Raw genomic sequence first — 27,813 nt, 5'->3', positions numbered from 1 at the left:
CCCTGGTGAACAGTCCCCGCACAGCACACACCCCTCCAAGTGCAAAGCCTGTTCTACCAGCCGCATGCCAACCCTGCAGAAGTCCTATTTGGATACAAGGTCAGTTCTGAGGTGGGCTGACAGAGGAAGGGGGTGTATTGAAGCAGGAGGAGGCATATCCAGGGCAGACCTGTAACTTAGCAATTGCTTAGCTGCCACAAGGCAGCCCTAGCCTGCCCCAGTAGCTGAATTGTCTCCCAGCAGCCCCAGAATGGGGGAAGTACAGCTGCATGTGTTTAGTCCATAATCCATCTGAGCACCTAGGCAGAACTAGATGGGTTAAAGAACACTAGGATGTCTGCAGGTGCAGCCGGGGAAACATCTTGTTGCCGTCTAGCAATCAGAAGTCCATAATATGCTAATTACCACTAATATGGTCTAGAGTCAGTGTTATCTAATTTACACAGCTTTAATTTACTACAACAAGGGACTTAAACACCTAAGGAGGTTCTCAGACAAACAAACACCTCAATCAAGTTGGAGTTAAGGTTAATTCGTGTCAATAATTTAAAGGGTAAAGCATATTAAACCCCTCCCCCAAAACACATCCTGGAATGCCAAGAATCATAGAATCATAGATTATAGGACTGGAAGGGACCTCGAGAGGTCATCGAGTCCAGTCCCCTGCCTGCATGGCAGGACCAAATACTGTCTAGACCATCCCTGATAGACATTTATCTAACCTACTCTTAAATATCTCCAGAGACGGAGATTCCACAACCTCCCTAGGCAATTTGTTCCAGTGTTTAACCACCCTGACAGTTAGGAACTTTTTCCTAATGTCCAACCTAGACCTCCCTTGCTGCAGTTTAAACCCATTGTTTCTGGTTCTATCCTTAGAGGCTAAGGTGAACAAGTTCTCTCCCTCCTCCTCATGACACCCTTTTAGATACCTGAAAACTGCTATCATGTCCCCTCTCAGTCTTCTCTTCTCCAAACTAAACAAACCCAGTTCTTTCAGCCTTCCTTCATAGGTCATGTTCTCAAGACCTTTAATCATTCTTGTTGCTCTTCTTTGGACCCTTTCCAATTTCTCCACATCTTTTTTAAAATGCGGCGCCCAGAACTGGACACAATACTCCAGCTGAGGCCTAACCAGAGCAGAGTAGAGCGGAAGAATGACTTCTCGTGTCTTGCTCACAACACACCTGCTAATGCATCCCAGAATCATGTTTGCTTTTTTTGCAACAGCATCACACTGTTGACTCATATTTAGCTTGTGGTCCACTATAACCCCTAGATCCCTTTCTGCTGTACTCCTTCCTAGACAGTCTTTTCCCATTCTGTATGTGTGAAATTGATTTTTCCTTCCTAAGTGGAGCACTTTGCATTTGTCTTTGTTAAACTTCATCCTGTTTAACTCAGACCATTTCTCCAATTTGTCCAGATCATTTTGAATTATGACCCTGTCCTCCAAGGTAGTTGCAATCCCTCCCAGTTTGGTATCATCCGCAAACTTAATAAGCGTACTTTCTATGCCAATATCTAAGTCGTTGATGAAGATATTGAACAGAGCCGGTCCCAAAACAGACCCCTGCGGAACCCCACTCGTTACGCCTTTCCAGCAGGATTGGGAACCATTAACAACAACTCTCTGAGTACGGTTATCCAAGTTTAAAGTTAAGGTAAAACTACAGCTTTTAAAATTATCGATCCCTAATACCCAGATTCGTCCCATGAAGAGAACACTTGTCTTCTTACGGCACCATAGTTGTCAAAACTCTGACTTATTGATGACCACGTAGACAAACCACAGAAACAGACATACAAACTTTGCTAGTTCATGAACCGAAAAGAGCCTTCTCTATTATTTCTAAAGTGTGCACGTGCTACCAAATATAAAGGTGTCATTAGACACAGAACTGGCATATCTTTGTGTACAAACCTTTGAAGCCAAGATTGTAAAATTATGCCTCTACGTGGCAAGATCATAGGATGCAGTAACAACAAAGCATCACAGAGATGTGAAACCAGAAATAAAGCTACACTCTTGATAGGCAGCTTGTAAGCTGTACAAAAGTGTCTCATCCATATTTCACCCACCAGTACTGCAGCTTCATGAAGGTGAAGGTAACTACACAGGAAGAAAGCTGGGATGGGCCTTTTTGCTTGTTTTTATTTTGCTTCTTTCTAATGTATAAAACTGACTTGAAAGGTTATGAGAAAAAAGAGAGTTTTCTTTGTGCTTGTCTTTGCAATTAGAAATTCCAGCCCTGCACCCAGGTCTCTAAGTGCCCCTACCTGGACATTTCCATACTTTCCAATATTTGTTCTTAAACTTTACGTTAACTGACCATTCCTTGGCTTTCTGAACTGTGTTTTTATCACACTGCACAATACCTTCAATGCTTTTTCCATGTAGCTACTGATTTGTTTTAACAATCCAAACTCCAGCTTCACTAAATTGTTTTGTTTTTAATCTGGAAGCAGAGATATGCCAGCAGCAGATAGCCTGTGTCTGTCTTTAATTCCCAATAAATGGTACCCTTTCCCTCTCAGTTAGCAGACATGTTCTGTCACCTTTTTGTCAAACTGCTACAGAAACAGTTTCTCTCCCTCACAGCAACAGCTGATTGATGGTCCAGCTGCCCTTCAATCAGATGCTACATCACTGCCCACAGATCTAATACCCAAGCCCAACAGCACCGTTGCTACTTGCTTTGTGAGTGACTCATGAAGAGAAGGATGTGATAAGGCCCCAGTCAAGCGAAGACAAGGCCTCAGAGGGAAGGTATCTCCTCACTGCATGGAAATCATGCCAAATTCAAAGGTTCACCAGCATAGTCTTAGTTTGACTTCTATATCTGGGGGGAAGCTCCAATCAGGCCAATGGGGAGGGGGGAATTTTGCACCTGCCTGAGGCTTGCAGTTTGGGGGGGGCAATGTCCCCCTGCTTCTCCCCAACTATGCCCAGGCCAGCACTTCCTCTTGCTAAAGGTGCCAGGTAACCCTCATCACAGAGCCTGACAGGGGCTCTTTCCAGCTATTTCCTGGGTTCACAAACTGGGAGTCCTGACTCCTCAGGGGATCATGAGGTTATGATGTGGGGGGTCGTGAGCTGTCAGCTGCCACCCCAAATCCCACTTCATCTCCAGCATTTATAATAGTGTTAAATATAAAAGTGTTTTTAATTTATAAGGGGGGGGATTGCACTCAAAGGTTTGCTGTATGAAAGGGGTCACCAATACAAAAGTCTGAGAACCACTGAGCTATTTCCTGAAAGTGAAAGCCTTTCACACACTGTTTTCCCTGGACATACTATCAGACTGTAATTTCAGTGTGAAGTTGAGGGCAGGAATCTGATTCCTATTGAATCAGCTTCTTCATAGTTCCCGCAAATCTGTTATTGCAGCAATTATCTCATCAGAGTAAACCTGTGTGCAATGATAATGCCATAGTGTCCAGCTCTAAGGCTGCCACCTTGTCCTTTGCCCTTCATGCTTACATACAGTAGTACCTATAAAGCTATATGTCAGATCGCCCTCTCTTCTGAGACAAGCCCCTCCCCCTCAGCTTCTCTGCTTCCATAACCCCCCATATGTAGTATCCTTGTCTTATATACTCAAGTCATTAGTATTTACTGATGCAGGAGATGAGACTAGAGGACCTAATTGTCCCTTCTGGCCTTAAACTGTATACAATTCCTCATAAGAGAGCTAATTTCTCAGACTGCTTCTCTAGGACTGAACTCATCTGTGCCTTGGCAGGGTAACCATTCCTGCTCTAAAAAGTCCATCAGGGTTTTCATAAAGCATTACAAACTCTCCAGTCTTTCCCCTCCACATCCATCACTGACAGCAAACCCACCAAGTGTCAATTCCTTTCTTTTTAGCAGCGTTGCCTATTGTGGCCTTTTCCTGGAAAGGAGTCTGTAGTTCATGCTGCTTCCAGCTATTTCAGCCAAATGCTCCATCTTCATGATCTGAACCCAACCCAATCCAATCTGCCTCAGGGAATCAGAAGTTAGGGACAGAAAGGTTCGAGGTCGTGTTTAGTCCTGTCACCCAATCCCTCCTCCAATGGGATAAATCAGCTTTGTCCCTATGGGAATTTCTGAAGGGCTTTAATTGATTACTGGTTTTAGGATGTTGGTTCTAAGGATCAGAGTCATAGTCTTAGATGGACTCAAATCATGAAAAATAATTTAACTTGTTGGTCCTTAAATTCCTATTCCCAGTTCCCCCCAAAACGCTCTCCAGCCTTGAGCCTCCCACCCAATGTCTATTTCCCAAGAGCCCTAATGAGCTCCCCAGACAATTTAATCTCTGAGTGTTAATGATGTGACCTGGTGACAATCAGTCATATGGGGCTACACTAAAAGGCTGAGGCATATCCAGGATCTCAGATGAGGCAGCAAGAATCTCCTGAGAGCAAAGAGAAAAGCTAAGGAATCTCTGTGTTAAAGATACAGGGTGTATAAAGATCCTAGTGGTTAACAAGGGAACTGGGCAATAAGAATTCAAACCTCTGCTGTTGTTAAAATCAGGTAGCCTCTATTTTAAGAGCATCATCAATGTGGGTGGCCCTGCACAAACATGTAAGACACAGTCCCTGCCCCAAGGAGTAACGGCCTAACCTTTAGAGAAAAGTGGCCATTTGAGAGAGTGTAGTATCCACTAGGAGGTAGACTGGGTGCATGGAGGCTCTTATCTCCGGTGCTAGGAGCACATTATCCCAGCACAGGGCCTCAGACTGCAAAATTCAAACCTAGATTCAACTTGTCCAATATCTCTCGCTGTGTTTGGACTCAGGGATTTTGTTGAGGCCCTCGTCTACTCTCCCCCTTCTTCCAGTTATCTCCCTCACACCCTTTCCTGCCCTGTCCTCTCCCCCGTACACTGCTCTGTGCTCTCTAAGACTGCCAGGGCAGGTATTGTTCCACTCACAGATCGGTGTCTCTTTTTCAAGTGATGTGAATAGGCACCATTCAGAGACGGACGCCTGGTGCATTACGTGCCTGAACTGCATCATCTGCTTGTTTAGTGTGGAAAGCTCCCTGGAGGAGGGACATGGTCTTTCTCTATAGTTTGTACAGCACCAGTTAAGATGATGGCCCAAGGAAATAATGAACTTTTGTATATCTTGGGGCATTGTGTGGGTGATTTTCTCCCCCCCCCCCCCATTCCTGGAACCGTGATGAAGGTTCTCTTTGTAAGTGGCACTTATCTGATCTGTTCCTGGCTCTCAAAAGGAGTCAAGAGAAAAGGGAATGTACCAAAAAGAGACGCTGTGGAGTCACTAACTGCTTTCTGATCAGGACCATGAATAATACTGATTGGATGAGAGCCAGGATGTGTTCTGCTGACTTCATCAGGCACTTCCTCCCCCTCATCTTTGGAAAAAACTAACCCAGCCCATCCTGACCTCATCGCCACAGCCTACCACCGTGTATCTTTTCCTCTGGGTGAAAAAGTCCCACCCCCTTTCCCCTGTAAAGTCTCCACCTCCTTGCCTGGCATTTTAAGAAGGACACTGGAGCTATTTAGAGAGATCAGAGCTTAGACATATTCAAAGCACATCCAGGCTGCACTGAAAGGAAACCATCAGCAGAATACAGAAGAGAAGTGAAGGTATGTGTTATTCTGCACCTGTCTGTGCAGAGTCTTTCCCTTCCCCCCTATGGCTTAGTATTGCAATCAGAGCAGGGGTAAATAAGGTCACACTTCTGATATTAATGATTATTTCTTAATTAATTAGCATGATGTACAGTGCTTTAGAATGTGGAATTTAACTTAGCTGTTTCTTTTCAGCCTCTGGGGAGAATTATGAAGTTGGGAACAGATGATGCTTTCCAGTTCTCTCAGGAAAGCCTTGCTACCCCAAGTCAGGGAAAAGTAGAGCAGCTAAAGGACTGACAGCCTTTGGCACTGAACTGCACTTGGGTAGGAGCCCCCTGCACAGAGAAAAAGAAAAGAATAGTGTACATAAAAAAGAAGAAAAAGAAAAGAATAGTATAAATAAAAAAGAAAATAGTAATATAAATAAAAAGAACAGATATAACAAATCTTCCAAAAGCAACAAAAGACCGAGAGTGCCAGCTGTGCCATTATCATTTGTCCTATTCATGAGAGGGGCTGAGGTCAGACTGCACATTTCTCTTCAGGATTCCCGTCTAAGCAGGGATGACAGAGGGGCCTCCATGGGCTCTCTAGGCTTCTTCCTCTTCCCAAACACAACCAGAGCTACAGCAAATATTCAGAACAATTCCCAAGGGTAAATCAGACTTCACAGGTGTCAAGGGAATGGTGTATTTCAGAGACCGTGAAGGGATAGGATATAAATATAAATGCCCTGGCTATGGAGGTGGCAGACAGGAAGAAATAGTAAGAAACTAGGCACCACAATGCTCAGTACAGGATTGGGGCACTACAACTCCTCTCAGCAGGCAGTAAAGGGGAGAAAGGCACTAAGGCGCTTTCTCCCTGCAGACAGGAGGGGCAGTGAGGCCCGGACTTTATGCCCCTCTGATGAGCTAAATCAGCTTAGAGAAGTACAATCAGCACAAATGGCAAACAGCTACTGATTCCAAATCCAGAGTCAAGGCAATGGGTTCTAATGAGAAGAGGATGGAACTGGGAGTCAGGACTCCTGACTTTTAATCTCTATTCTGCCTCAGACTGTCAATGTGACCTTGGGTGAGTCTCTTCACCTCCATGGGTCTTGCTTTCCCCACCTTTAAATTGGGAGTAACATTTATTTACCTATTGCTGAGGAGAGTTGTGATGCTTAAATCATTAACACTGAACATGTGACGTTCAAAGTAATCTTGTTTCTGAGGCATCTGCAGAGATGTAGCTGTGTCTGTAGAATGCAGCATCCTTTCGCTGTGTTGATTCCAGATTGGTAATGAGTTTTGTGCTACTAACACAACATGTGCTTTAGGTGCACTAACTCCAGAACTGTTCCCCGGCTTTGTTTAGCACAAGGTTATCATGATATCATCAAGCAGGTGCACCAGGATCCAAGTATGTGTTTCTGGGGGGTGGCAAAGCATCATGAGGCAGATAGACTAGTTACATGCTACCCAGCTCACTTGGTGTTATGCAGAGGTTTGCACTTGGGATGGTGCTGCACTAAGGGCATGTCTGCACTATACTGTATCTGGGAGGGAGGGAGCCGCCCAGTCTGGATCCACAGACTCATGCTAGCCCATTAAAAATAGCTGCGTAGACACTACGGTTCAGGCTGGAGCTTGGAATCTGAAGCCTTGTGGTGGGGAGAAGAAGGTAGCTTGAGAGCCTGAGCTGCAACATCAAAGCACTGTCTACACAGCTATTTTTAGAATGCCAGCATGAACCTGTTACCACAAATCTGTGGATCCAGGCTGGGAGGCTTGCTTCCAGATGCAGTGTAGACATCCCTAAAAGTGCAGCCCATTAACCTCTGCACTGATTCCTAATTGATTTCTACAAAAGGCAGCCTGGGGGTGTTTGCTCTAGTCAGACTGTAAATGCTTTAGGAAAGGGTCTGTCTCCTTAGGTGTTTGTGCAGACTGAGCACAGCAGGTCCTGGAGATCCTGGAGTGCACACCCTCTCTGGGCTTCACACCACTTAATACATTCCTTAAAACCTCAATCCAAACATTTTAAAAACACCCTATCGTAGCCAACCTCCTCTTTCATCCCCCCCCCCATCCTATTTTCCCCTCCCTCCTCTTTGTTTCTCTACTTAGGGATGGTCTATACTGGGGGATGGAGGGGGAATCGATCCAAGATACACAACTTCAGCTACGCGAATAGCGTAGCTGAAGTCGAAGTATTTTGGATTGAATTACCTGGGGTCCACATGGCGCGGGATCGACGGCCGCGGCTCCCCCGTCGACTGCGCTACCGCCGCTCGCTCTGTTGGAGTTCCGGAGCCAACAGTGAGCGTGTTCAGAGATCGATATATCGCGTCTTAACGAGACGTGATATATCGATCCCGGATAAATCAATTGCTACCCGCCGATACGGCGAGTAGTGAAGACGTACCCTTAACTTCAGACAAGAAACTAGTTCATTCAAAACAAAACATTTGCCCATTTACCTAAATATGCCAGGTCTGCACAAATCAAGCAGATTCTAATCCGTTTAGAGTTCCATAAGAATCTAGCCAGAGAGTAAATTTAAAGTGACAGCATCAATTAAAGTATAGTATGACCTGGATTACCTTTAATGTATTTTATACAGAACGAAAGTGTCAGCACAGTAAATCCAGCCCTTTCTATTTTATCACTGGATTAATTTACCAAGGGTCATGGTGGATTCTCCATCACTGGCAATTTTTAAATCACAAGTGGATGTTTTTCTAAAAGATTTTCTCTAGGAATTATTTTGGAGGAGTTCTATAGCCTGCTTTATATAAGGAGGTGAGACTAGATGATCACAATGGCCCCTTCTGGCCTTGGAATCTATTTGCTGGTCACAGGGGCCGAAGCAACAGGCATAACTAGGCCAGAGGCAGGTAGCCGAAAAAGATTATTGCTAGAAGGTCTCTGCTTCTATCCATGTAAACATTCTCATATTTTCAGAAATCCATGTGCTTTCCTAGATAGGGCTTATCATTAAGACCACTCTGATTGATTGGGTAAGGCACAGCTGAGGCCAGGGATAAGACTAACAACACACATTGGGCAAACATCAGTTACCAGCCTTCCAAGCACACTGGACATCAGAACTGCCCAACAGCTACAGATAGGGGATTATGCACTCATTTTTGTGTATTGGAGAGGTGCTGGCTGGAAGGAATAGCAAGGGTTATTGGAACAAAGGAATCAGATGACATCCATGAGATACAGGAAGTACTATCTGGTACAAAGAAAATTAAAGGATATGAGCTGCAGGTCAGCACTGCTAGAGTGTACAGTAGACTACATTAAAAACTGACTAACAAGCTAAGTGTAATTGGGACAGAATTTGTTTTATATTTAATTCTTTCTTTAAGTAACTCTGGTGCTTTTTAAATGGAAGATTCTCCTCTCATACCAGTCTCCAAGATTTTAATACAAAACCTTTCAGGATATAAAAACATCTCTGATTCCTTCTTTTTCCTATCCAAGCTCCTGTTCCACCTGATTCCACATAGCCAGGCTCCTGGTAGGTGACTACCCAGGTTAGCTCCAATACTTTGTTCTACTGCAGGAAATTCAGACTTTGCCACAACTGGCTTATTTCCAGGGAATCCTAAATTTCCTCAGAAGAAATGGCTCAGCAGACACACTTCCACAGACAGATACTTGCTGGAGGATTAGGTCAGAGATTCTTCCTTTCGGATGAATAAAGTCTCACTTCCCTTACATAATGACAGGTTTCAGAGTAGCAGCCGTGTTAGTCTGTATCTGCAAAAAGAACAGGAGTACTTGTGGCACCTTAGAGACTAACAAATTTATTAGAGCATAAGCTTTCGTGGACTACAGCCCACTTCACGAAAGCTTATGCTCTAATAAATTTGTTAGTCTCTAAGGTGCCACAAGTACTCCTGTTCTTTTCACTTCCCTTAATGAGGTTTCAGAACCTCCATTCTCATGTGCTGCTTTAAGAGGAGGAATTGCAGCCTCCCTCTGGCTGGCAAGAGTGACATTGGTCCTATGGTGCTAATTTACATCAAGTTATGGTTATACTGCAGCATCTGCAAGAATTCAAAGTCATAGCATAGCTCTGATTTCAGGCAACAGCCTGAGGACTTCTGTGTAATAAATTGGCACTAGATTTGATCAACAGTCTTGTGACTTTAGGGTAACAAAGACAGAGATGCTAGTTTGCTACAGCACTCCTGGGGACTTCAGAGGCTTATGTCAGATTCATGTCCATATTCCTGAGAATCATTGCCTGTTTGTAAAATGTTTCTGCACTTAAAAATAAATAAATAAATAAATAAAAAAGGCCTGCTATACAGCAGGGACCCATTTGTAAAATGAATTTTGTAAAGCCAGGGCCCTGAGAGTCTTTCTTGGGAGATTCTGTGAACAGAAGACAGAAGCAAAATCCCTTAATTTTATGATGCTCTTGTCACAATGTAATGAGAATCTATTTACATGACAGTTGGACAAAAACAAAAATCATTAGTTTCTGACAGCAGCACCAGTAACACTGGGGGTTCTGAAATCTCACATGCTGGGTACAGAGGGCCGTCACTAGCAATCTCCTGAGAAGTCTTCCCACTCTGGCACTATATCCTACCTTGTTCAATTGGAAAAAAATGTCCCCAGTATGATTTTAGGTGAAAATAACTTACTTGAAGGGAGCTGTGCAAGTATATGGCACTTTACTGAATGTCCCTAGGAATTTACCATCTAACCCAGGCAAATATGATACCTGGAACCAGATATCTGATACTTAATTATAGGCTTGATCCAGGAAACACTTGGTGAAATTTGCTGGCCTGTGTTATGCAGGATCAGAAGGACCTTAACATCTGTGGCTCAAAAATGTGGAAAAACAAAGTGTTGGAGTGCCCTTTAGTGCTATTTTGCTCCCAGAGTGGAAGGCCTATGAACTGTATACTAATTCTAATCTACCTTCCTCAGTAACCTAACCTCTGCTGTACCACATGCCCTTAACATTAGTATAGAGCCTCTTTATTATCCCAGTGTGACTCCTGGTTAGACAGTCAGGTTTATTACAAGTTCTTGAATTCAGTAACATTTCTGAAAATGATGATGAACTTCCCCCTGCAGTTGTTAAGCTCATGCTCTCAAGGTCAGGATTTGCAGGAGATTGCTTATATACCCTCCTTTCCCTAACTTTTATTATTGCTATGAGGTCACTGAGCTAACTGAAGAAAAAGGAAGCCTTTGTAGGGAATGGTCACTGAGATGAAAGTAGTGCTATGAGACCAGAGCAAAGCTGCACTGCCCCTGTGGGGAACAGATCTCCTCAAAGAGCGCCTCAATGCCTACACCCCTTATTCCAGGGTGTTCTACTTGTGCTAGGATAAAAACTGCCTGGCTCTATCCAGGGGCAGTAATGGATGTTATCAGTCTGGACTGGAGAATTTTATATATAAAAATGCTTTAATCTGCTCAGGACTGAAGTTGTATTATAAAAGCTTTCCGCAAGGTGCTCAATGGGGCTCTCTCCTCTCTCCAGCAACTTCCCCAAACCACAAAGTAATTCTCTACTGCTATAGTGAAGAAAACTGCCTGTCTCTTGCCTTTGTTTGTGAACAGACTGGGGGAGGGGATACTGGAGAGAATGAGATGGCAGAGTAGAGCTACAGAGATCAGAGCTCATGTTGCTGCCATTAAGTCGGTCACCAAAGGAGGCTGAAAATGCTGCTCAGTAAAGGGGCAGGGAACACACAAGACTACTGAACTCCTCAGAGCCCGGATTGTCCCACTGTAAGCAGTAGTGATCTGGGCAGCTCCAAGCAGCCAGGTAAGAAAGAGGACAGGGGAAGGAGAGAAGGAAAGTAATGTATTCATTGGAAGAGCTGGATGCAGGCACAGGTCTAAGTCCATTCTTCCTCTCAATCACATCAGATGAGCTAATGAACTGTGCAGGAACAGATTGTTTCCCAAGGTTACTGTTGTGGGGGACAGACCATGTAAAGATTTCTCATAAGGGCTGGAATAGAACTTTGTCTGAAGTGACAGCTGCTGAGGTAGATTAAAGGGAATGAGAGAGTGTTTTGACTACAGGGAAGTGAGTCAAGGAAAGAAATGCATGCTTGGATAAGTGAGATGGAGTGCCAGACCACAAGCTAGCATCCCAGCCAACTAACCTACTTTCAACTGCCTGCAAGAGGGGCAGGATGATAGTGGAAATAAAGTCCAGACCCTACAGAGAGTGGAGGTTAAAATACTGAAAAACAGATCTAGTGCTTTAAATTGATTAGTTCTGTCCACAGCCCTATCAGACACCCCGTTGGCCCTTCAGCCTTTTCCCTCTCCCAGTGCTAACCAATCCATCAGCAGGCAGCATTATCCTTTGAGTGACAGCATGTGTGTGTAGGGGGGTAAGGATGGGAGTGGTCAGGCTTCTGATTCTATGCAAAAAATTTACTAATTCCATCTGGAAACCCTCTCACACAGACTTGTGACCTAGACTGGAACCAGCAAGTTCTTGCTCAGCATGGGTGTTTCTTGGGCCCCCGAGAGCAGATACCCCAACCTAGACACTGCTACTCTTTCAGACACCTTGTTTTGGCATCTCTTGACACTATAGTCTGTTTTATTAGACAAATATGGGAGTCACCATTTCTTTTGTGCGAGTCTAGAGTTCTTGGCTGCCACTAAGCACCCTTGGAATCCCACAGCCTGCAGAGAAGTAAACTGGACTTGTCTCTTGCCAATGTCATCCCCAGTAGTGCCAGACAGGCACTGCTTAGTGCCAGAGCCCAGGAACTTGGTTTCTGCCATTTACCTATGGGAGGTGGCAGTGCTTAAAGTGGTCTGAAAAAAGTAGGGGGTCTATCATAACCTGGGAGCAGCAACTTTGGTAACAATGAAGTGCAGCCTTCAATGATGCAGCTCAACTTTTATTTTATTCTTTTCCCCACTCCCAGGTCTGCAACCCCCCCTCCTCCCCCTGCCACTTTAAGCAGTGGGAGGTGGGTCTGGTTCCAGACTGTCAGGGGCCCTTCCAAGTTACACCAAGGCTCTTAGGCTCTCAAATTGCAAAGCCAACTCAGGGATTTAGCCACTCCCTGCAAGCCTCCTTCCCTTTGGAAATCACTGGGAGCTGTGTGGATAAAAACCCTTGTTGTTTGCTTTGACAATATCAACCTCTGCTCACACTGGAGGCTCCTTGCTCACCCCCACCCCCACCCTTTTTTTTTTTTTTAAAGATTCTGAGATTTGAAGGAAACACTGGAAAACAGAGAATGGAAGGAAAACTCCTGTGTCTCTACCTGCTGATGGCAGCAATCACCACTCTGCAGTGCCAGGTAAGAGGCCAACATGCCAGTGCCACTCTGGGAGATCCCTGGAGGGTCCTGGCACCCCTTGGCGCCCTAGCCCTGGCCTGGCAGCACTCTCCTCTCTTCTTGCCGGAGCCTCCATTGGTCTCTGCTGGTCAGGAGAAGGGACTGAGTTACACAGTTATAGAAGTCAGAGACAGAAAAGCCGTAAGAGGGTCCCAAAGTTCAGCCCCGGGTCCAGGCTGCGATCATTCCCTGCAGTGAATTATCCAGGGCAGTTTTTAATTGTATCAAGCAATGCACCTTCCATCACTCTATTTGGGTGACTGTCCACAGCCAGATACCCCTGACGGTTAGAAAAGGATCCATCATGGTCAGCCTTTGCTTGATTTCCCCACATCAATCTTACTTACACCATCCTATCATCCTCAATTACACTTGACCCTTTGAATTTATGCAGAGGGTTCCCATATCCCCTAGCCTCAGACATTGTGTGGCCTCCAAACTGTAGATCCAGACGAATTCTAACTTTCTTCGTTCTTAATCTTTCCTCATTAGCAAGCCCCTCCGCCCTTCAGTCATTTGTGTGGCTTTGTGTTACTTGGGACCAGATTAAAGAGATGTTCTTTGTGAAGTATTTCTATTTCATAGACCCTTAATGGCTCCACTCGATTTTCCCTCTACCTCTGGGCCTGGGGAAGGGCTGTTGCCTAAATTCTCATGTCTGGCATTTACACAGAAATAGTGCATGATCGTTAGCACATGTAAATTGTGTACAACTGGAAGGATCCTTAATGCACAACCCCAGGAACTTGAGCCAATTTGTGCTTGATCCCTGCTATCCTGGACTATTATAGGTGTGTCTAAGGCACTCCCCCCAATACCAGGAATGCCACATTGGGGAGGGTGGGAGTGGGTCTCAGAGCTCTCCAGGGTTGCAGGGCCTGGTGAAAGGAGTCCAGATTTTGGGAGCACTTGGTAATTGAATCTCTAAGACAGCAGCCACTCAGGCTTCCTCTTTCTCTGCTTGCAGGAGTTCCTTGTGCGTCTCAAACGGGGAGCCAGATCTAAAGGTAAGGAGGGGAGAGGAAACCCATTTAACTTGGGCTAAGCAGATGTGCAAGGCAAAGCAGGCTAGTGCTGAGGAAGTGAAACCAGGCTCATGCTCCAACTATGCCCATTCTCATAGGCTGTACTGACAGCGATTTGACCATGGAAGATATGGAGAACATACCCAGCATGCTGTAATATCTTACACAATTCAAAAGACAAGGAAGATCTTTCCCCCTCCTACACACACACAAAGAGGCCTGTGGAGCACAGAATTCTACATCCAGCAGCACAGCAGGGAGAGGGACAAAGCAGCTCTGGCCTGGGAAGGGAAGAGAGCTCTGTTAACAGAGGGGACCATTCTGCTGTCCAGGGAAGGGAGCGGAGCAGAGCCTCTATGGTCAGACAGCCCCATTTGCCTTTTCCTAAGGAGGATTTCCTGTCTCCAATTGCAGCCACTTGCACAGATCGTTCATCCAGACAGGTTTACCAGCAGAGAGAGACCTGGCTACGACTCGCAGGAGCCAGAGTAGAATATTGTGTGTGTGAGAACGGCTGGAGTAGTTGCCACAGCGTGCCTGTCAGAAGTGAGTATGAAGCAGGAGCTGGGAAGGGAAAGGGGAGCATCTGCATTTCCAGCATTCAGCCCTGTTAGACAGAAAGGGGAACTCTGCTCTCGAGGGAATGATGATTGTGCACATATAATCTGGGGTTTGCATGGATGCACTAGGATGTGCCTACTCATTGAAGCAGGAGTAAGAGTGCAGGCTGGGCCAGAGGGGTAAGTGGAGATAAGAGCCAAAGCATGTGCCAAGGTGAGTGGGGAAGATGGAGGAAAGGGGTGGAGGTGAGTACAAGCTGGACCAGCAGCAGGAAACAAGATATATGTCTGGCAACATGCCAGAGAGAAAGGGGCAGTAAGGAGGCTGACAGGAGAGGTCACAGATCATAGTTTATGGCCAAAAGGGATCAACAGATCATCTAGTCTGACCTCCTATTTATCACAGACTAGCAACACCACCCAGCACCCACAGTTACAGCAAAAATTATACAGCCCACAAGAGAATACACTATTGTGTGCCACAGGGAGAGAATAGGAGGGATAAAAGTTCACCAATGTCTCCGGCCCCTGCAGTGGCAGAGAAATGATTAAGTGAGATACACCCAAATAATCCTGGCAAGTGACCCGGGCCCACAGAGGAAAGCGAAAAAACCCAAGCTTTCTGCCAAACTGACTTGGGGGGAAAATTCCTTCCCAGACCCACATATGGGGTCAGTGATACCCTAATCATGTGAGCAGGAACCAGCCAGTCAAGCACCAGATACACAGGTGCCACCTCAGAGCCCTGAATCACTCTGCCCAATGTCCCTTTTCTAGCTTTGGCCAGGCCTGATTCTTCAGAGGAAGGGGGAGTCCCTTTGATCCCTGCCAGTTGCCAGCTGAAACCCAGAAGCTTGAGCTTTTAGGAACATAAGACAAACTGGAAATGAACCCTAGGACTGCTGAGTCTTGCCCCTACCATCACAAGCAACCCCATCATACCATCACTCATAAATTTGTCCAACCCTCAATTAAAACTAAAGTTGTTTGCCCTGATAACTCCTACTGGGAACAGTCTTTTTTCCAGCCCGAATTTGTTCATGGCCAGTTTATATCCATTTGTTTGTGCCCCCACATTGTCCTTTAGTTTAAATAGCTCTTCATCCTCCCTGGTAATTACCCCCTTTTTGATGTTTTTATACAGAGTAATCCGAGCCCCTCTCAGCCTTCTTTTTGCTAGACTAAGCAAGTCAAGTCCTTTGCATCTCCTTTCCTAAGACAGGCCCTCTGTTCCCCTGATCATCCTAGTAACTCTTCTCTGCATCATGGGTGACCAGCGTTGTATCCAGTATTCCAAATGAGGTCTTACAAGGATACCTTGTACAATGACATTAGTTCTTCTCTATCTCTACTGGAAATGACTTGTCTGATACATCCTAGGATTGAATTTGCCTTTTTCACAGCTGCATCACACTGGTAGATCATAGTCATCCTGTGAGGGACCCCCACAGCCGGGTGTCACTCCTCATCTGTCGCCTCCAAATGATGAGCTCCCAACTTGTAGTAGAAAATCTTATTAGACCCTTGTACTTTGTAAGGTTGAATTTCATCCCATTTCTGTCACTCCAGTCTTCGAGATCATCCAGCTCTTCCTGTATAATATTCCAATCCTTCTCAAGATACCTCCCAACTCTATATCGTCAGCAAATTTCATTAGCACATGCCCAAGTTTTGTGCCAAGGTCATTAATAATAATATTGAATAAGATTAGTCTCAATCCCTCATTGGTCTCATCTGGAGAACTCATCTGATAACTTCCTCCAGTCCGATAACTCACCTTTCAGCACAACCCACTGCCCTCTCCCCTTTAGCCAGTTCCTTATCCACTTTACAATGCTTGTACTGATCCCCATCTTCCCTGATTTAACTAACAGTTTCCCATGCAGTACCATGTCAAATGATTTACTGAAGTCCAGGTATATTAAGTTTATTGCACTTCCCTTGTTTAAAAAAAACCAGTTATTTTCTCCAAGAAGGAAATCAGGTTAGTCTGACACAACCTACCTTTGGTAAACCCATGTTGCATTACATCGCCTTTACCATTACATCCATGAATTTAATTATTCTTTCCTTCACAATTTGTTCTAAAGCCTTGAATACTACTGAGATCAGACTAACAGGTCTGTAATTACCCAATCACTTCCCCCCGCCCCTTCTTAAATATAGGCATGATGTTAAGTATTCTCCATCATATGGTACTAGCCCCAAAGAAAAAGATGTATTCAAAATCCTTGCTACCCGACTAGCAGTCTCGTGCCAGTTCTTTCCATATTCTGGGATGAAAATTACCTGGTTTCCGCCCCCCCCAACATTTGAGCACATTAACATCTTTAAGTTTTCCTTCCACCTCAGATGTGGTAATTTTCATTTCTAGACACTCATTTCCAACAGATGTACTGCATGTATTCACATGTTCCATATTATCATCCTTATTTAAAACTAAAGCAAAGTATTCATTTAATTTTTGGGCCATACCAGTTTCTCAGATGGGGAGATATTCATGGCTGCCTGAGGATGTGAAATCTAATGAGGTTTCCTGGCTTGTGTTTGCTTGACAGGATGTGCTGACAAGAAATGCTACAATGGGGGTCAGTGCAAGCAGGCATTATACTCCCCTCTGCACTTCATCTGCCAGTGCCGTCAAGGCTTCTCTGGGAAGCACTGTGAGATAGGTGAGTGCATGTGCAGTGAGTACAGCTACATATGGCTGGGGGAATGGCAAAGGGTTTGGCTGCCCAGAGGTTGCTGCAATGTAACAGGCCCTGAGCTATGCTGTCTCTATTTCAGAGCTAATATTACAGGGGATCTTAGGCTGCATCTGGGGGAAGGATACCTGTGCTGCGGCCTGACCATAGATAAATACTGTCTAGCCTCAGGGCTGAAGACCCTCCGCTACATGTGGGGTCTGGACTGTTGAGGCATTTATGCTGGGCTAGTGACTGTGGTACCTAGGGTCCCTCCATAAGGGAACAGCTCTCAGAAGCTCACGGGAGGGAAGCAGAGTCCATGTGGGACCAGTTTGAAGCTACCATTTTGCTTCCCTGTTGCTTAGATACCGAAGTCACATGTTACAAAGACTTGGGAGTAACATACAGGGGGACGTGGAGCATGACGGAGAGTGGGAATGAGTGCTTAAACTGGAATATCAGTGCTTTGGCTCAGAAAAAGTACAATGGGCGGAGACCAGATGCTGCTCAACTGGGACTTGGCAATCACAACTACTGCAGGTGAGAGGCAAGGGAAAGGAGCTGCCCTTGTAGTGATGGGGGTATACAATGTGTGGTGCTGTGTGTATGTGCAGGGGGGAGGATCACAGTGCTACGTATAGCATGGGGTGGAGGAAGATTGTATGCAGCGTAGGGGACCTAGCACAGGGTGACTGGCCCCTCTAAGAGGAAGCAGGGTCCAGTGCAGCTCTGACTGGTTATATGCCTCCCAACTGGGTTTAAGAGAAGGCATCTAGGCCCATAAAGGGGCAGGTGAGAGTTGCCTGAGAATAGAAGGGAGACAAATGGAGCAGCAGAGAGTTGTCTGAGGAGAAGAGATGAAGCAGAGCAGTAATTGTGAGTTGCCAGCAATAAGTGCTGAGGTAAGCTGTTGAGAGGACTAGCTATTGCTTCGGAACCCTGCCAAGTTGCAGGAAATTTTGTGAAGAAACCCCTAGGAATGAGAAGAATCAGCTTAGTCAGTGTAAGCTGGGCTCAGAAGCAAGAGGCTGCGGATGGTCCACAGGAGCAGGGGTAGGACTCACTGGTGATGAAGTGTGAGGGCGTATAACACTGTGGGGAGGCCCTCTCATGGGTGACCTGACGTGGGGTTACTGGAGAACACTGATGGGAGAGAAGTGTGTCTTGGAACTCTCAGGGTGGTGGCCTGGAGATGGGTCCTGAAGCAGGCTCACAATGAACGGGAACAGAGTGACTAATGGTTCTCGGGTGGGTGACCTGGGAATGGTGACCTTGGCACATGACTGAAGAGCTGCTGTAACCTTGTTTTGCTTTGGGGTTTTGGGAGGAACTGTGTTTAGCATACGGGGTCTGTGGCACTTCATGTGAATAAAAGGGTTTGAATTTGGTACTGAAAAAGACAATCATTCTTTGCATGAGCAGATGAAGGGGAAACTAAGGAAGGTCACACCTGATCTGCTGAGGTTGCCCATGACAGGGTTTCCCTGTAACAGTACCATGATGAAGCGGGGACTGTATGTGGAAAGGGGCCAGGAAGCTACTTCCTTCCTGGGCCCTACATTCTGGCTCTCCCACAGGGAATTTCACTCTGCTTCAAGCTGCATATCTAATCACCCCCTTTGTTCCTTTCTCGCACCCTTGCCTCTGTACCTGAAACCCCCTTCCTGAACCAATCTACCTAACCACAACCTGCCTCTCCAAAACCTCCTTAAATAACCCAATCCCTAGTGCTCTCAGCTTCAGCACTGCACACGCGCAAGCTACAAACAACACTCTACTACTCCTGCCTTCCATGTAACAATCAACATTCCTCAAGTTACTCAGTTAGACTGCAAGGGCTGGACTGTGCATTGGTATGGAGTTATATACACAATGTTACCATCTCTCTCAGGAACCCAGATGAGGACTCCAAACCCTGGTGCCATGTCTACAAAGGGGGGCAGTATACCTGGGAATACTGCAGCACACCTGCTTGCTTTAAAGGTATGTGCAGGGGCAGAGGGGATACCTGCTGTGGAGACTAGATTTTTAAGGGTTCCCTGGGCCCACAAACATTTCCATAGTCTGCAGAATTGAGCACTTTAAACTATATTTAAGCTTCTAACCTTTCTGGCTGAAAAGGCACAGACATCAGCAGTCTTACTGATGTAGTGGTGATTATTAGTTGATGCACTATATAAACAGCTGAGGTGGTGATGCTGGGAACAGTTAGCAGCTGGTACTAATCAGTTAATCTGCAGATTTCTTGTTGCAGGAAAGGACGACTGTTTTTCTGGGACGGGCATAGAGTACCGGGGCAGCCACAGCACTACCAGCTCCGGTGCCGCCTGTCTGAGATGGGACTCCAAAATCATTGCCAACAAATTCTACACAGCTTGGCTGGTCAATGCCCAACAGCTGGGTCTCGGGAGCCACAATTTCTGCCGGTAGGTAGGGAGTTAATTCACAGTTTTTAAAAGGAACCTCCCTTGCCCCATTCTCCCTAAGGTGCAGCTCTGACCTGTCATGTGAATTAGGACATAGGGGATACACAGTACTGCAGGGAACATGCAGCCTGGCCATAGAGTGATTATCTATGTGATGTCACTCCATGCACGCAGTTTTCTGCAGATACTACTAGGCACAGCTCTGGTATCCTCCAGTGAAAGCTCACAAGATGGCCTTGTCCCTAAGTTACACTCGAAGGATACAGACGGTTTTTGGAAAACAATGCTTTTTTCCATTGTCCCCTCCTCCACCGGGCTCTCTACAGGTCCAATGGGAGTGTGAGCAGCTGAAACATCTGCCCCTTTTTTGTGTTCCAGAAACCCTGACAATGACTCCAGGCCATGGTGCCACGTGCTGGAGGCAGGCCAGCCAAAGTGGGAATACTGCGACGTGCCTGTCTGCTGTAAGAGACATCCCCACACTTGCTCTCCCTGTCTTCTCTTCCTTTGAATCCCCACTGATATGCTTCTTGCTACTGTCACACTCAAGCCCCTTTCAGTAAGTAAGAGCTGGATTGCAGCTGTGGCAGAGCAGCAGGGGAGTCTGTGGCTCCACACAGGTGTCTCTTCCAGACTTGCAAGGAAGGCAGCAGAATGGGGGGCACAGGCAGGGCTTCCTTGCTCTCTTTCCTGCCTGTGTGCCAGGTTTCCAGGGGGTAACAGAAATCAGGTCATCAACAGCATTGTGTTCAGTGCTACTTCAGCAGATGCTAAGCACATAGAGACCTTTTAGCCCATGAGAGAGCAGAATAAGGGCCACAGCACAAAGCCTATTTCTGTGTTTGTCATCCACAGCCACGTGTGGCCTACGGCAGCACAAAGTGGCCCAGTTCCGAATTAAAGGCGGCCTCTATGCAGACATCACCTCCCACCCGTGGCAGGCTGCCATTTTTGCCAGGTATCGGCGAGCGACTGGGGAGCATTTCCTGTGTGGAGGAATCCTGATCAACTCCTGCTGGGTCCTGTCAGCTGCCCATTGTTTCCAGGAGAGGTGAGAGAAGAATCCAATTAGCGCCTCTGCCACAGGGACTAGATACTGGGTCTCCCTATTGCAGTAATATGAGATCTCAGTGCCCTGACTACCGAGACACTGAGCCACGGTGGGAGCTGCTGCATGCAGAGGGAGGCGAGATGAGTAACTGTGCCCTTCAGAACCTCTTACTCCCTACATTACTTTCCCAGCTATGGAATAAGATCCTCCTCCCCACCACCACCTTTGGGGATGTAGGACAGCTTAAATAGATACAAAGGTCCCCTCATCACCTCTCTCACTGCTGCAGCTAGGAAGGCACTCTCCTGCAGCAGTAGCACTGTGAAGGAAGGTGAGGCTGTGGTCTCTGGGTAGGCCTACTGTACTTAAGAACTATAGTGTAGGAATAGTGGGGTTTAACCTCCGCAACTGCCTGACAATGTCATTCTCTGTGAGTTAACCCTGCATCTGCTAAGCTAGGCTCAAATCTGGGGAATGGGAGGGATGTTGCAGTGACTGCTTTCTACAGAAAATTAACTACACAGTCATGGAGACCCCTATCCCACTGTGCATGGCTCCATCGAGACCCCATCTGGAACCCTGCACGCTACTCTAGTTACTGAGTTTAAGAAAAGATTATCTGATTTTTTTTTTCCTGAGAGAGAATACAAAGGAAGCATCTGGAGTTATCAGAAGTCCTACAGTAAAGAGATGGTCAAGATGAACATGACCAGCATCAAAAAAGGAGATTGAGAGGCAAACAAGCTGTGGGACATAAGATACCTCAAGGAGACTAAGACTAAATCTGTTATACAGGGCAATGAGAATAGAACCTGGGGCAGCCTGAGACATGACTGGGTGGGGAGAGAGAAGGGGAAAGCAGATGAGCTTTTCCACTGTATGCAATAGTCAGTGCTATGAGGGAGACAAGGATGCCCTGAATATAAATCCAGACTGACTAGGTATGTAAGGAGTAACAATTCTACATGAGAGAAAGTTGAGCTCCTGCTGGGCAGCTGACACCTTCAAAGGATGGGTCTCTGGAGTTGAAGCTGGGAGACACTCAAAGCTCTTTCATTGTCCAGGTTTAGTGTCAACCGTCTAAAGATTGTACTGGGTAGGACCTATCGAATGATCCCTGAGGAGAACGAGCAGCAATTCCAAGTGGAGAAATACATCCTGCATAGCAAATTTGACCCAGAAACTTATGACAATGATATCGGTAAGAACTATCCTAGCCACAGGTTCAAAAACTGCACCACCAGCCAAAGCCTGTTCTTATACATTTTCTTTTCAGTTCTGTTACAGCTGAAGTCTGGGTCAGAACAGTGTGCTATTGAAACTGACACTGTCCGCACTGTCTGCCTCCCAGAGCCAGGACTTCGGCTGCCTGACTGGACGGAATGTGAGATCTCTGGCTACGGCAAGCATGAGGAATGTAAGGAGATGATGTACCCTATGTAAGGGATTCTTCCACAGGGCTCCTGTCCCTCACCTTCATATTTTAAAAGAACTAAGTGGTCCCTGGAATCACTACTACTGTAGTTAGCATTACAGTGACTGTACACATCAGTTCTGCCCAGAGTTATACCTGTAGCACCCTTGTGAGCTCCCCTCACGTGGGCTACAACCGTCCCTTGTCTGAAACCTACAGACAATTGGAAGTATCTTGGGAGGTGCAAGACTCCAGCACAACGAATGAGCTAGGTGGAACGTGGCAGCCGTAACTCTGCATTTCCTCTTCTCAATTTACATGTAGAAATATTCTCTCACTCTCATTCGGCTGGAAATAATTCTCCTGTCAAGGATTATTGCACAGTTGCAGATAGTGGTGCTATCTGTATGATGCTGAGTAAGAGAACAGGAACAAGAGAAACAGCAATAAGAACAGATGTTTAGAAGCCAACTAAACCACACCTAGATTATTTCTAGTTGTCTTTAAAAAAAAAAAGTGTTTATCCATCTAGATATGCAAATTGCTGTCTGATGAAAATAAGTGTTCTTATGGCCATCTTCTTCCTCTCTCCCCTGGCTCCTTCCTATTGCCTGTTATCCCTACTCTTGCATCTTTTCTCTTAATAAATTGCATGTCCTTCAAAGTAAGGGCTGACTGTTGTTGCAGGATCCAGCAAGTGGAGCCCAGATTCTAACTGGGACCTCTCCCTGCTGCTGTAGTTATATCTCCAAGCGTATATCAGCGTACTTTTAAGACAAACAGAGGGTTAAGTGACGAAGTGTTAAAGGAAGCTAATCCTTAATCATCCTTTGGTGAAACCTCATTTGAAATCAAGTTTTATGTTTCTGAAAAATCACTTGACAGATAACTATTCTGCCAAGTTTCAGCCCAATGAAGCTTGAAATGGCCAAGATATTAACCTCCCAAAACAAAAGCTTTGTCCCTTCTGAGTTCAGTAGAGCCATAATGCATTCCTATCTAGTTACACAGTTACATAGGCTCGAGTTTGCATGTACACAAATAGGACATCTGGTTTCCATTAGAGCAAGTCAAATCCCCTAAAGCCATAACCCCTTTCAGAGAGTTCACAATACCCTCCCCCACCTCTTTTCCTCCCCACTCCATAACTTTACACAAGTAACAAACCATTTTACCGAACAAAAGCTTTGGCTGAAATGGAAGGCTTTTAGTCGACGCAATTTAGGACACTACAGCCAGCTGAGAGAAGCCATATCTTGTCCCACCTAGGTCCGAAGCAGTTTCCCAGTGCCAAAACAAAACCGATGGATTTTAAAAGTGACTCAAGTAGATAAGAGTTGAGATTTTTCTGTACCTACTTTAGAAACTTTGCTCTCCCTGATGATAGTTCTGGAATGGGGAAGGTGACTTGCAAAACCCCAGAGGTATCTGGGGACAGGTGGGGTAGTGCTCCAGGAATAGAAACTGTGTAGGCTCTCCCCCTGCATAAACTCATGTGTGTGTGTGTGTGTGGGGGGGGGGGTGACAGCAGGATCCACAGGGACTGGAGCAGCTGCCATTGCGCCAGGGAGTGGGATCTGGAGGGATTGGAATGGGCCTGGGAGCAGATATGTGAACCCCCAGGACCCTCCTTCCAGCCAGAAACCAGCTGTTCCCCCCCCCACTCCTCCCCCCACACACCTCATTAAGTCTCAGTATCTCCCGAGTCCCCTTCCTATCCCTTCACCTATCCATTTACAAGGAACTTCTGCTTCCCCCCCTCCAACCAAATACATCCATTTCCCTTGCAGTTTCTCCTTTCTACTCGGAGCGGCTGAAGGAAGGTCATGTCAGACTGTTTCCAGCTAGTCGCTGCACATCACAGCACCTGAACAAGACAGTCACTGAGAACATGCTGTGTGCAGGGGACACCCGGCAACTGGATGATGCCTGCAAGGTAAACCTACCTCTGTCCCTACCTGTTCCCTCTAGTTTCCTCCAGAAAATAGTTGCTAACAAAGCACTATTCTCCAATAAATCAGAGCAAATGCAGCCCTGCATCAGCCTATGGTGGGCTCTGGAGCAAGACTGTCCCTTGCTGCGAAGCTTGCAGCATCAGCAACTAGGAAAAGAGGCCACATTTAACCAAAATAAACCTAGGACAATGGGCATTGAAAACCCAAACTGCAGGAAATGTTACCAATAGCTGGGCAGGAAACCCCACCTGGTGCAGGGTTTCCTGTAACTTTCCTTTACAGAAACAGAACATGAGGTGTTCATCGGGGGGGGGTCTGTGATAGGATAGGGTACTGCCCAACAGAAATGGGAATAGACTAACAGGCAAAAAGGAGAGTAGCATCAGAATTGGGGGGCACAAATAGTTAAAGTTCCTGAAACAAAGCCCCACGTATCAGCATCCGTGATTCCCTAATGAGTATGTTCTCTACATACCTCAGCATTATACAGTGTCACCAGTTTACACAGTTTGGGGCGGGGGAGGGGGGGAAACCTGACCAAGATTCTTCTAGGATTATTGTACTTTAAAGATTCCTCATGTGAGTTTCAAAGGGATGATGCTGGGAAGTGTTTTAGGATCTCACTTTTTCCTTGGTATAGCAGAAGGGGTGTAGGATGCTATCCTAGTAAACACAGATCCTAGTTTTTCAGAGGGGCTTTCAGCGACTGTACTTGAAGCATGGCACCTTTGAAGATCAGGCCCTATGCAAAGCCTAAGCTTGGCAGTGCAGAGGAAGTATCTATGGGGAATCTAATATGGGAAGGCTTAGCATCCAGTCAGCAAGTAAAGAAAGCGAATGAACCTCTTACTAACCTGCTTTCTCCTTGTAGGGTGACTCCGGAGGGCCTCTGGTCTGTATGAAGGATAATCGTATGCATCTGATTGGGATCATCAGCTGGGGAATAGGCTGTGGACGGAAAGACACACCAGGCATCTATACAAATGTGACTCGTTACTTTGCCTGGATTCAGGACAACATGAAACCCTGAAGGAGGAAAATGAACTACTCAAGGCCTTGCAATCATGCCGCCATCCCTCCCTTACAGGAGGTACTAAGGATGCTGACAGGAGCTGCTGTTTACACAGATGCCCTATGATCACTCACCTGTAGGGTGCAGCAGAGTGGAGGGCGGGGCATACATTTTTTAGGTACTTTCTCTCTCTTTAGAGATTATTAGAAGTCATGGGTTTTGTTTGTTTGCGCACCAGGTCATACAGGCACAATGAAAAGCAAGTTCTACCCCCACGAGGACTAACAGCAGAGTCTATGCATCCCACAGCAGTGAGAGTATATAGAAGGCAAAAAGGGCACAAGTCTAAACTCTAGAAGCCATCTTCTCTCTCTCTCTCTCTGAGGGTAAGGTTATGACACTTGCACTATACTCCAAAGTATGTATAGAGAAACACGATTGTAGCTGCACTGTAGAGCTTGGACCATGTCCCATTTCCACCCCCACCTCAGGGTATGGGCTGCTGTTTAAATCCACTCCCACCTCCATATTTTCTTAAAATAAAAATACTGAGATTATTTGGCACTAGCCCCACCTCCCCAAGGTGCCCTTGAAAATCGAGAGAGGGGCAGACACAGTGAAAGATCATAGCTTAGGATGCAAAGAGAGAAACCAAGTTTTGTGATCTCAGGTGAAATAGCCGAAGGTGAACACACACTGAAAAACAAAGGATGAGAGCATGTTCTACCACCACCCTGGTTCTGTGCAGTGGGATTCCTAGAATAAGTGAGTACTCTGCCTGATGTCAGTTCACTCATAGGCACAAACATATTGTGAGTCCATCCACTTGCTCAGAACAATCTTCTAATGTGACACTTATCTCCTGCAGCATTTTTAAAGATTATTTTTATACTATGCAGATAAATACAGGAAAGTTTAAATGTCAGTTTTGTTTTTTTGTATGACAGTATAATTCCTACCACTATGCTGACTTTCTGGCAAGCCTAGGCTTATCTCTAGGAATATTAAACTATATTGGTCTTCTGAATTCAGCTTTGTTTTCATTGACAGACTTTATATTAATAATGACTTTGGAGGTAATAAAGACTGATTTACATTGCAAAAAAGGGCAAACATCATTCTGGGATGTATTAACAGGAGTGCAATATGTAAGGCACAGGAAGTACTTGTACCACTAATCAGCACCGAGGCCACAGCTGGAGTACTGTGCATCACATGTTAACAAAGATGTGAAATTAGAGTCCAGAGGAGAGCCAACAAAAATGCTAAGAGTTTTAATAAACATGACCTGTGAAGAAAGATTGAAAGGGTTTATCAAATATGTAAAGAAGATGGTAATTGATTGTTCACCCTGTCCACAAAGGGGTAAGACAAGAAGGAATTGGCTTGTTTGTAGCAAGGGAGATGTAGATTAGATATTAGGAAAAACTCTTAGTATAAGTTTCAGAGTAGCAGCCGTGTTAGTCTGTATCCGCAAAAAGAACAGGAGTACTTGTGGCACCTTAGAGACTAACAAATTTATATGTGGAATAAATATTGAGGAGATATATATACACACATACAGAGAGCATAAACAGGTGGGAGTTGTCTTACCAACTCTGAGAGGCCAATTAAGACAACTCCCACCTGTTTATGCTCTCTGTATGTGTGTATATATATCTCCTCAATATTTATTCCACTCTATATGCATCTGAAGAAGTGGGCTGTAGTCCACGAAAGCTTATGCTCTAATAAATTTGTTAGTCTCTAAGGTGCCACAAGTACTCCTCTGCTTACTAGAAGGATAGTTAAGCACTAGAACAGGTTACTAAAGAGGTTGTGGAATCCCCTTCATTGGAGGTTTAAGAAGTTAGTACACTCAGGGGTTTGATTAGCAAAACTGATGAGTTGCTACTGCATTTGTACTTCATTACTAGCTCCAGCAGCACTCAAGCTTCATCCTATCCCACCAGATGGGCCAGCTAGCTTGAGTACCATTTAGTTTGAGCTAGAGCTTAGGGCATTAGGGACAAATGCCAGTTATACTATGAGCTAACAATGCAATGAATATAAGCTCTGTCCTGGCCCAGTTTACTTTGGTAACTTGAACTGTTTGAGATTGGCTCTGGTATGAGCAGCAAAGCAAATTACATGGGTTGCTCAGCTCAACTGCTTCATAACAGTGCTGAAGTCCAAAATGTATGAATAAACACAGGACAAGGCATACACTAATGGGTTTAAGTTGCAGCAAGGGAGATTTAGGTTAGACATTAGGAAAAACTTTCTGACTGTAGGATAATTAAGCACTGGAAGAAATTACCTAAAGAGGTTGTATAATCTCCATCACTGGAGGTTTTTAAAAACAGGTTAGACAAAGACCTGTCAGGGATGGCCAAGATAATACTTAACCCTGCCTCAGTGCAGGGGACTGGACTAGATGACCTATCAAGATTCGTTCCACTACTGCATTTCTATGATTCTACTCTTGATAATACACCAGCTACTCTTCCATTTGCTTTCCTTCTGACAGACAGCTGAACACTTAGACAAGAAAAAGGTCAAATAGGTAATGATGGAGCTGTCAGCAGAAAAAAATTTAAGCCTTTTGTATGTTACCCTTGATGCCTGGAATAGCCTCCCTGCCCTATATACTCAGGATGGTCACTGAAGACCCTTCTAAAAATTCAAATTTTTACCCCTCCCCTTTCACTCCTAAATGTCACTCTGACATTTAAGCCATTGCAACACAGAAACCTGTAATC

At 45.5% G+C, this 27,813-nt stretch overlaps 1 protein-coding gene across 4 annotated transcripts; it reads left to right on the top strand.

Annotated features, from left to right (window-relative positions):
* PLAT (plasminogen activator, tissue type) lies at positions 1 to 26,099 on the top strand. 4 transcript variants are annotated; one of them, XM_065584748.1, is made up of 15 exons: positions 1 to 99; positions 2,603 to 2,770; positions 12,805 to 12,903; positions 13,910 to 13,949; positions 14,382 to 14,513; positions 17,086 to 17,199; positions 17,580 to 17,754; positions 19,106 to 19,197; positions 19,469 to 19,640; positions 20,019 to 20,104; positions 20,496 to 20,691; positions 21,756 to 21,892; positions 21,968 to 22,108; positions 23,896 to 24,041; positions 24,932 to 26,099. In XM_065584748.1, the coding sequence occupies exons 3-15, from the start codon at positions 12,841 to 12,843 to the stop codon at positions 25,088 to 25,090; spliced, it is 1,653 nt and encodes a 550-aa protein (XP_065440820.1). In that variant the 5' UTR covers positions 1 to 99; positions 2,603 to 2,770; positions 12,805 to 12,840; the 3' UTR covers positions 25,091 to 26,099. The 4 variants fall into 4 exon arrangements, with proteins under 4 accessions (XP_065440820.1, XP_065440821.1, XP_005286526.2 ...); XM_065584749.1 differs by lacking the exon at positions 2,603 to 2,770; XM_005286469.5 differs by lacking the exons at positions 1 to 99; positions 2,603 to 2,770 and adding an exon at positions 5,462 to 5,609.
* Positions 26,100 to 27,813: the final 1,714 nt, after the last annotated feature.

This window comes from Chrysemys picta, chromosome 2 (genome assembly GCF_011386835.1).
Source record: "Chrysemys picta bellii isolate R12L10 chromosome 2, ASM1138683v2, whole genome shotgun sequence".
Lineage (NCBI taxonomy): Eukaryota > Metazoa > Chordata > Testudines > Emydidae > Chrysemys > Chrysemys picta.
The sequence above is the reverse complement of the archived record's forward strand: the minus strand, read 5'-3'. Positions and strand labels throughout refer to the sequence as shown.

Excerpts from the sequence above, each read along its gene's own strand:
- PLAT (XM_065584749.1), top strand. The coding sequence starts at position 12,841 with ATGGAAGGAAAACTCCTGTGTCTCTACCTGCTGATGGCAGCAATCACC. Across the intron at positions 13,950-14,381 it reads ACGGGGAGCCAGATCTAAAG|CCACTTGCACAGATCGTTCA; the intron begins GTAAGGAGGGGA and ends CTCCAATTGCAG. Across the intron at positions 17,200-17,579 it reads TGGGAAGCACTGTGAGATAG|ATACCGAAGTCACATGTTAC; the intron begins GTGAGTGCATGT and ends CCTGTTGCTTAG.